The sequence below is a fragment of the Gekko japonicus genome, unplaced genomic scaffold (genome assembly GCF_001447785.1).
Source record: "Gekko japonicus isolate JY-2015 unplaced genomic scaffold, Gekko_japonicus_V1.1 scaffold1117, whole genome shotgun sequence".
Lineage (NCBI taxonomy): Eukaryota > Metazoa > Chordata > Lepidosauria > Squamata > Gekkonidae > Gekko > Gekko japonicus.
Genome location: NW_015163633.1, coordinates 599190 through 609129, shown reverse-complemented (window position 1 = coordinate 609129; position 9940 = coordinate 599190). Strand labels below are relative to the sequence as shown.

Below are 9940 nucleotides of genomic sequence, written 5' to 3'. Positions count from 1 at the left end.
CATCTGTGAGACCTGGTTTGGTGTCCTTCATTTTTCAGGAGCTGGACTCTGTTTTTCTCCTCTTACCGATGCAACAACCCTTGGTACGAAGAACTGTAATCCATGCTGTATTTTGCCCTGTCTGCAGATTAACTGCGCAAGACCAGAACTAGATATCTTGATGAGAATATGGCAGCCTGAGATCTCCCGTATTTTAAAAATGAAAGTTTCTAGGCCTCACGATTGGGCACAATCACCTGGAAACACATCTGCCATGCCTAGAGGATGTTTGAAAATCTGACCATGACATAGTGCTTTGCACGCTCGCCGTCTCTCAGCCTCTTCTGAAGTTTACCTTTCCCCCCAATCTTGCCAGCTTTTCTATCCTTTTTATGATCCAACCTCAAAAACTATTTTCAAATGATTCCAAACATTTCCCCAAACTCTTTTAAAGACACAGATATCAGAACAATAAATAATTATGCAAAGGAAGCATACTATCCAAATGCACTGCATTCACATTATTTTATTCTAAGCACCAAATGGGCACTTCCTTGGTGCAAAAAGTATTCACAGGCCTAATTATGATATGGGGGGGGACTGTGGAACAGCAGCAGCCGCGAGAAGTGGCGGAAGACATGACTGGGGGGGGAGGGGCTTGATGCAAGGCAGAGAAAGATGGCAAGGAGTAGATCTGCTAGTATCCTCCTGGTCCTCTTGGCAACAGAGGCAAACGGCTGGGCATGCTGCGGACACACCTTGCAGAACCAGGATTGCATTTATCCAGCCTGTAACAGAGAACTTCCTGGAGGCAACTCACAAGGGTTCGAGATTTCAGTGGAACAGAGACCTGTCCTTGCGTGGAAGAGGCGGGGGAGTGGTGCTCCTCGGCCAGGGGGAGGGCTGAAGTGGCTCTTGCAAAGAGGTAGTGAGAACACCAGAGGAAGAGGAGGCGGCGAGAGGGCCCAGCAGAGATTGAAGCGACGTGAAGACTGGATCCTCAAAAGAAACACAGAATTCATGGAAGCGAACCAATACTTTGGGAAGTGTTTTGTTAGTTTGTTTCGTTTTGATGGTGGTGGTGGTGGAAGGTGGTGGTGGAAGGTGGCTTCTACCCAGAAAAGAAAGGGAAGAGAGTATAAAGAAGAGTCCGGATTGGCTGGAAAAAAAAGCATCCCAACAGAGAGAAGAGAAGGAGACTCTTGTGTTCGCCAACCGGTTCTGGATCCAGCCCGATGGCTTCAACAGCAGGAGAGAAAACCCCTCCCCTCTCGGCTCCCACCTCTGCCTGGAAGCAGGATGGGGGGGGGGGGGGAAAGAAATGCTGCATTGCTGGGAGATCAGTTGGAGGTATCAGAGTGGACGCTGCCAGGGCCTTCTGTGGGGGAAGTCACTGACGAGGGAGTCGTAGCATCTTGCCAACCTCCATTAGCCTAGGAGGGAACAAAAGAGAAAGGTGTCAGTCCCGTTGGGGGGAGGGGAGCCAACGGCGGCTTCACTCGCTTGCCTGTCCCAGCAAAGCTACGCTAGGGGAGGCTTATTGAAAAGTGGGAATTCAAGGAGCACCTTTGGAGGCTAATTTTAATACAACATAAACTCTTGTCCATTTCCAGGAAAGAGACTTAATGCTGAAACCATACACTGGGAAAGTTGGGAACAAATTAAATAAAACAACCACCCCAGGGCCTACTTTCAGGAACACGTAGAAGCTTAAAAGATAATGTAAAGGTACTAGATTGGATCTAGAGTAGTATCCCTGTCTTCCCCCCAATGGGATTTTCCTGCCTCTCCTCTCCTGTGGCAACCCAGGATGTTCCCCAAAACCCCATGAACAGGATTTGGGGGGCATTTTAGACTGGTGTAAAACCATACTTTGCAGTATTTATTCAAGCCACTGTCCCTAGAATGCAAACATGTCTGAAAATACATATGCAAAGATTATCCATATACAGCTCATCAGAAGTGAAAGCTCACACATTCCTTGGCACTAGGGTTGCTGGTGGGAGATTTACAGTTTGGGGGGGGGGGGTTGGCCCTCACTAGCAATGTTATGTTGCTGGTGAAGTATTAACATCACTTCCAGTGCAAATCATACATTTTAACCATAGAGTTCTGAGCAAACACTAGACTGTTGTACAATGCAATGACATCACTTCCAGGTCATGCATCGGCATGACACGACACCTATTCCCCAATCCCCCCCAGCATTTTCCCTCTACCACCCAGTGAAGCAGTAGGAGCCACAACTGGCAGGGAGCAGGAGATCTCCTACTAAAGCAGTTAGATTCAAGTTCCGTAGCACCTCAGATTTTGGGGGGTATAAGCTTCTGAAAGTCAAAGGTCCCTTCCTCAGATATCTATCGAAGCAGGAGGAGACTCAGCCGCCTTACTTGGTACCTAAACATGAAGGGATGCTCCCCCCCCCCCCATTTGGCTGCACGGCAAAAGCTGTTTCATACAACAAACATTATAAACACATCTCTGCAAGCCTTCCTTCCTCTGAAAGTGCAACTCCAGCAAAGAAACCCGATGACTCGGCTCCTTCACACTCTGTGTCCATCTCTTCCCCATCATCGCACAGCAAATACGCTCAACTTGCAAGACGCTTTTTTAAAAAGTAAAAACGTGGAAGATTATTTCACTCACAAACCAGGCATGCTCCACCTTTGGCAGGCCTTTAGGCCTATGGAAGTTCTTTGACTGTCCAGCAGAAAGAAGGCATTGTTACTGAAAGCTCCTTAGAGTCTCTTGACACATCAATGGCTGCTCTCAGATGGTACGAGGTCTGGCTAGGTCCAATATCCTGCGCTATGGCTTTGTGGGCCTCAACAACTTCCTGAGCCTGTGGTGTATGTATTGTATACATTACAATGGAGCAGTCTGTTGCCTCCTCTGATATTTATGTGAGCTGGTTTAGTCTCTTGGGGTGGAGTCCCTCTTCATTAGTTCTGCTTGTGAAGTAGAACTGTAGACCACATGAGCTTCCTGGTCCTTAAAGCAGTTGCTCCCATCCTTGTATCTCCTTGCTAATAAATGGATGTTGTTTTGAACACACCTGTCTCACCTGTGTGAATCTAATAGTAGGAACGTGAGTACCTATTCCTGATTTGCAAGGAAGTGGGAAGATCAGAGCCCTTGGGCAGTGTTCATGGTGACAACCCCCCCTGTAGGACAAACAGTGTCCAAATTGTCTGCAAGGAAAATTCAAATTTCTTTCTGGAGATCTAACAGCTAAGGCTGCAGGTAAAATGACATTATGTGGATCTATCCATCCATCCATCCATTGTAAAAAAAACATACATATATATGTGCTTCATTTATACCCTGCCTTTCTCTCCAATGAGGACCCAGAGTGACTTACATCCTCCTCCTCCTCCTCTCCTCGCAACTGTGTAAGATAGATAGACTGAGAGCATGTGACTGGCCCAAGGTCACCCAGCGAGCTCCTATGACTGAGTGGGGATTCGCAACGGGGTCTCAGAGGTCCTAGTCTGACACTCTAACCACCACACCATGCTGGCTGTCATTGCAAATGTGTCTGAGGTCTTCTGGTCATAGAGGCAGGCTGGGAGAAAATTACACAGGATAAAGAACTATAGGCAATCAGACTGGGGGAAGAAGAGAGGGAGAGAGGAGTGTTCCAGAATGAGAAAAATGATTCTTTCTTTCTTTCTTTCTTTCTTTCTTTCTTTCTTTCTTTCTTTCTTTCTTTCTTTCTTTCTTTCTTTCTTTCTGAAAAATGATTCTTAAGGCAAGGTTTCTCACACTAAAAATGTCTAGCATGAAAAAAATTGGACTTTTAAAAATTCCAGTGGAAAAACTGGGGGAATATAAACCCCCCCAACAGCCCTTCTATGAAATATTATCTATTGTTGACAGTAGGGGTATGTGCTCAGTATATACTGAGCCAAATAAATACCTTAAATTTAACTTATTGATATTTTTTCAGGTATTGATTCAGTCAAATACAGATTGAATACAGATAGAGAAATTACAAGACAATTCATATGGCAATAAAAGAGGCAATACAAAATGGAAAGTTTTGCAGGATAGAAAGGAAAGGGGGGGAATGAATGTTCCTAATTGGTACATATATTATCAAGCGGCCGCCCTAGTTTGGATAAAAGAATGGCTTATTTTGGAAAATACTGGGATCCTTGCACTGGAAGGACATGATTTGTACATGGGGTGGCACACATATATATGGTACGGAAAAGATAAAATCCATTTAAATTTTGGAAGACATTTGTTAAGAGGAGCACCGAATAAAGTCTGGAGTAATATAAAAGAGAAATTTTATAGGAAAATTCCAAGATGGGTCTCCCCCCTAGAAGCATTTATTAGCCCATAATTAATAACAATGAGTAAGAAAGAAGGCTAATGAAATATTATTTGGCTTTTATTTGGGCATGGCTATGAGATATTTAAAGAGACCACAGTCTCTTTAAATGCTTGCTTAGTTCACTTACAGAGTTTTGCTGTGACAGCACAACTTGCCAAGTGAACTCAGCAAGCATTTAAAGTTTAAATCCCTTCTCCATTATACCCTGTGAGGACAGTCCCCACAGGGTATAATGAAGCCAGATAAATTCGGGTATCCTGAATATTTACCAGAATCCCAATACAAAACTGATATTGGTATTTGGGAATATTGATATTTTCTGGGTCCAACAGACCTGAAGTGGAAACAAACAAACAAACAAAAAATTGCACATGCCTAGTTGATGGAGAAAAACTTGGTCTTGCAAAGAGTATCACTCATTCCAAACTGGGAGTATGAAATTGCCCAAGGGCTTGTCAATTTTTCCTGTGGAAAAACTGGGAAACTTGTGGGGAACATGGAAAATGCTGTATATGTAGAAATATACAACATTTTCAAGATTTTATTTTGTATACATGAAAATAATTTTAGAAACAATATGCTGTGTTTTATGATAACACATTATTGTAGAGGTGAGTGTTTTCAATATTATAAAGTTTACCTTATTATCCAAACATGCTGGTATGTCCTACTTACTGGAACTCTATGAGAGAGATTCTGTTCAAACATACTTTCTTCTGTTTACTACAGGATTTATTTTTTAGCTTCAGTTTTCACTTTATTCTGCCTCTCAGATGGAAAACTAGCCTGCTACCCGTGCTTCGCTACGGTATTTAAGTTCTGTAAATGTAGTTATAATACTGATGATGTGAAATTTGAAATGTGACATTTATTGTAGGAATTCCAATGGAGAAGATTGTAGTGTAAGAAATGAAGTGAGACATACGTACTTTTTTCTCTCTCTACTGAAGGACCTCTCTGTAGACCACATTGGTGGTTCTGCCCTCAGGTGCTGGGATCACCAGGCTGCTTGATGAGCTCACTCTGGAGCAGGCTACAGAGAACTGTCCATTTAAGAAGCAGTCGTCTGTTAAATCAGCTCCTGCTACCTTCCACGAAAGTGATGGTCTCTCTACTTGTGTTCCTGGATTGTTTTGCTCACATGGAGACTGTGTTGTTCTGAGCACCTCAGGGTGATCTTACCGGTACTTGGCCTGCGCAGCTCAGTGCACTGCAGGGGTACTATGTGCAAATGTCTTTGCCACATTCCTAAGTTGCCTCCTCCTTGTAGCGTTGGAGTATCTGGCTCGACGTTTGCCAGGAGCTTTCTTGGGGGCAGTAAGAGGTGAGAGGTGTGAGAGGAAGTTGGTGTGAGGGAGTGGTGATGTGATGGACATTTCTTCAGGTTCATGAGGGAGGCATGCACTGAAATGGCTCCTAGAAATGTCCTTTACTATCTCCCCATAAACATTCATACCCTGGCCCTGCTCCTACACCTGACAGACACCCGCCTGTCTGGTGTTGGGGGGGGGGACTATATTTAAAGGCATTGGAGAGGCTTGGCCAGCAGCAGTGCTAAAGCAATCCTGCTGAGCAAACCTCCCTGGTGGCTGTAAGCATCCCACCTCCTCTCCTACACCTGACAGGCAGTTGCCTGTCCAGTGTAGGATGGTGAGGGGGGAGGAGTATTAGTAGCCACTGTGGAGGCAACGCTGGCAGGATCACTAAGGCGTTACTGCTGGGGCAGGCTCCCTCGTGGCTTTTAAATTCCATAACTATGCCAAATGGTACATTATGAATGATGTATTTTATGTTGCTAAATCAGTAAAAGTCGTTCAGGTTTGATAAGAAATTAAGTATTGCATGTATTTCAATTTCCATTTCTGGGTTTTTTTTCTTCTTTTCCCATGACTTCTGGAAATTTTACATGTTTTGTCACACAATCAGCTCAGTCTGTGTTTGTGAAGTTACAAGTCTGTGTGGGTTGAAACAAAAATCTACATCAGCCCTAAGAGTCATTAGTGGACTTTAATTTAACTATTGTTGTTTATAGCCTGCCTTTCTTCCATTATGAAACTCAACCAGGCAGAGTTCCCAGGAATTCTCCAACTTGGGCACTGATCAGAGTCAGGATTCCTTATCTTCAGCCAAGTTACTGTATCATGTGCCTTTGAATCATCATGCCCGAGGACTGTGGTTTAAAATATAATACCAGGGTAAAAAAATGGTTTCAGAAAGCAAGCAAGTTCAAGACCTATAGTTCAAGACCTATCAGTATTATAAAAAGTAAACTCTGGGGCTAAAAGAAGAACTAATATTTATGTCTGTTAAGCATTATCAGCTTCAGTTATTTGGTCCTGAAACATATCTGCTTGTTTTTTTAAAAAAAGAAACCTAGAAAGAAAAGCCAGCCTTAATTTACTCTTTCATCACATTTAAGCACACAGGAGAAAGTGGTCTGAGCGGGAGGCTGAAATGCTGATTCCTGGCCTGGGTGTCAGTATGAATTTGTAATAATTTAGTTGGCTAATTAAAAATAATGGTTGAAGTGCCCATCCAGAACCAAAGTGAGTCCATTCAGAGGTGACCGTATTTCTACTTTCCAGGGGCCACACGACACGTGGTCCTGGGCGTCCCTGTTTGTATCCTCACAAGTATAACTGGGCTGCAAAAAAAAGGCAGCTGTGCAGGGCCTGAATCGGGGCCCCAGGGAGCACCAGGGAGAGGCGGGTTATCTTTTCAGACCGACCCTTCCCCCACTCAGAAATGTCGCCCCATCTATTCATTAAAGTCCTTCCAGTCCTCAAAAAATTCTCGATCTTCTTTATTATTAAGTTTTCTTGTAAGTTTATCCATTTCAGCCATAAAAAGAACTCTTTAAATCCAATGCCATTTATCCGGCACTCTGTCTTGTTTCCAAAATTGTGCGTACGTCATCCTGGCAGTAGCAATCAAATACCATAACAATGGGGACGTGAAAAGTAACTTGCTTTGTTTTGAAAGTTATTGAAAATGTAGTGACACGAAAAATAATATGTTCTGTTTTGATAGATATGGAAAACGAAGATAAGTAATTTGAAGCTGAAATATTAATTGATAAGGTTACCTAGATAAGTAGATATGAAAATGTAATAGTGAAGAATGTGTATAAAGTTTATAATAGATTATTCAAGAGGGGGGAGCATTGCGGGAGGCCACCAAAAAGGGAAGGAGTGGAGGAAAGGGATATATGGGGGGGGGGGGAGAAATGAAAGTATACAAGTGTAATGTTATTTGTTAATATATCCAAATAATAAAATTGTGTTAAAAAAAAAAAGAGAGAAATGTCGCCCCGTCTCCCTCCCCTGGGGCTGCTTGGAGCCTCAGTCGGAAAAGTTGGTGCATCACGCCTGTCTTCTTCCCCCGGCATGGGAAGGGGGGAGGATTTCTGATCCGAGACTTGGGGAAGGGAAGCATTACCGCCCTCCTTGCCTGCCTCCGAGACCCACATCTGAACACACTTGCTATCTGGCCCTAAATACCTCAGAGACCAAGTCTCCCCGCACTAGGTTTTAAGCTGCCAATATGTATACCCCAGACAAGTAGGGCTGACAATATTGTTTGCAAGGTACCTCTGCACACACACACTGCTCTGCACGCATGCCTTGTTTTGCCGCCTCTCCAGAAGATGCTCTTTCCGAGCTCTCCTGCTCTTCCACGCTCCTGACCACTACAAGAGGCGGCAATTACCGCAGATTATCAGTCCCGACAATGACAAGCCGCGTAAAGAGAGACACTGAGCCAACTCCGCCGCCCGGAGACTGGCATATTCAAGTACACTCAGGACATTAATAGCAATTTACGTGCCATCACGGAGGGAAAGCCACAATGGCCCTGTTGGCAGCCTCTTATTTTGAAGCCTGTTATTTGTGGGACTTACAAGCTATAATCACAACAGAAACTTTCAAAACCCTTATCTTCCGTGACACACCAAATCTATTTCAGAACTGTAATTGCTATGTCACTGGAGAGTTTGCTGCTTAATGCACTCAAATGACATCTAGTGTTTGCAGGGTCATTACAGGGAACGGAAAATGGGGAGGGCGGGTGATGGGGGGGGAGGGATTGGAAGGGGCTTCTTTGGAACAGCTTCTATTGTGCACTCAACTTATTTTTAGAAGGGGCTTTATTGCAGACACCCAATTAAATGAGAAAGAAGAGGGGGGGTGAAGATAATCTTTTATACAACACAGACGTCTTTACCCCCTGCCTCTTCTTCCAAAGATACTTAGGGAATTTAGGGAGCCCCCACTTTATCCATGCTTGGTAATCTCCATTTGCCTTGAAGGCGAGTAGGGTAACCCTAGACGAAGCTGCCTTACACGGAATCAGGCCATCGGCCCACTAGGTTCAGTACTGCCTACTCAGACCGGCACGTCCTCACCTACCTGCCTGCTCCTCTTCACGGAAGAGGCCAGGGACTGAACCTGGGGACTTCTGCATGCCAAACGGAGGAGGCTCTTCCACTGAGCCCCAGACTGCAAGGGGTGGGATGCCACTCTGAGGCTTCCCTTACTGTGACTGGAGAAAAAGCTCCCTGATTACCCTTAAAATAAGGCCCATCTCCAGGACACAGAGGGACGGTGGGATTCCATCTTGCTCCGAGAGCACCTCGTGAACACACGGATGCCAGAGCAGAGGAGCTCTGCCGGATCCTGGCCATCTGTGATTCAATCCTGCCTTTTTGGTACCTCAAGGCTGAGGGGGTGCTGCAGGTCAGAGATCAGATCTGATGGGTGACAGAAGCACACGAGGAAGTTGGCAAGTCCCAGAAAGTCACCTCGACCCCGAGTCTGCTGCCAGTGGTAAGAGCTGGAAGGCGACCTCTTGAAGAGCGAGGGATTCAAAGACCACACAGTCCTTGAGTGAGGCAGACTGGATGGGTGTCAGCTAGGCTGCCATGGAGGTTGGGGAGTTCATTCTGTGTCTAGTTAATTGCTATTGCATTCCAATCCCTGCTGTTATGCCTTTGCTGAAACGCTTATCTCTACAGATGTGCAGGAGGAGGTTGTGTTGTCTGGAGGGCTCCTATGTACCGTGAGAGACTCCAGGTTCTCAGCTTTAGCCACCTAACGGTTGCCTGACTTATCCCGTGCGCGGGAGGGTGCCTAATTGGCCAATGCCATGGGGTGTGTGTGTGTGCATGCGAATACCCTATATCCTATTTGGTTCTATTGAGTGCCGCCATTCCTAACAGTGCCTGTGTTACTGCATCTACAGCTTTGCAATAAAAGTATAACCGTTCCTAAGTGCGCGTACTTCGTTGTTAGCTGTGGGTTCTGACAATGGGGAGGAGGAGGCCTCTTCTCACCAGTGACGGTTGTGTCAGGAAGCGTCTTCTGTTTCAGAGTCAACATTTGAGTCTTGACTGGCAAGTTCATCCACACAGCTTCCCTGGGATGTCGTGTTTCTTGTTTGGAGGACTGTTTGCTACTACGAAACGGGCAGTGGGTTGAAGACGGCCAGGAAGGACACTGGATGAAAGAGGGCTGCGAGTGTCAGACTCGGGCATCTGACCAACTGTACCTGTTGCATCTCTACCCGGTCCATTTATGCTTTCTGTATCCCGCTTGCTCCCTGCACCCAACCCTGTGTTTTCCC

At 45.2% G+C, this 9940-nt stretch overlaps 1 protein-coding gene across 1 annotated transcript in view; it reads right to left on the bottom strand.

The window, feature by feature from the left end:
• Positions 1-250: 250 nt before the first annotated feature.
• Positions 251-9940, bottom strand: part of LOC107107275 (pre-B-cell leukemia transcription factor 1) — a 306057-nt gene continuing 296367 nt past the window's right edge. Inside the window, exon 8 of the mRNA XM_015407546.1 lies at positions 251-1412. Coding sequence (XP_015263032.1) covers positions 1320-1412 — 93 coding nt within the window. The 3' untranslated portion in view covers positions 251-1319. The remainder of the gene's footprint in view (positions 1413-9940) is intronic.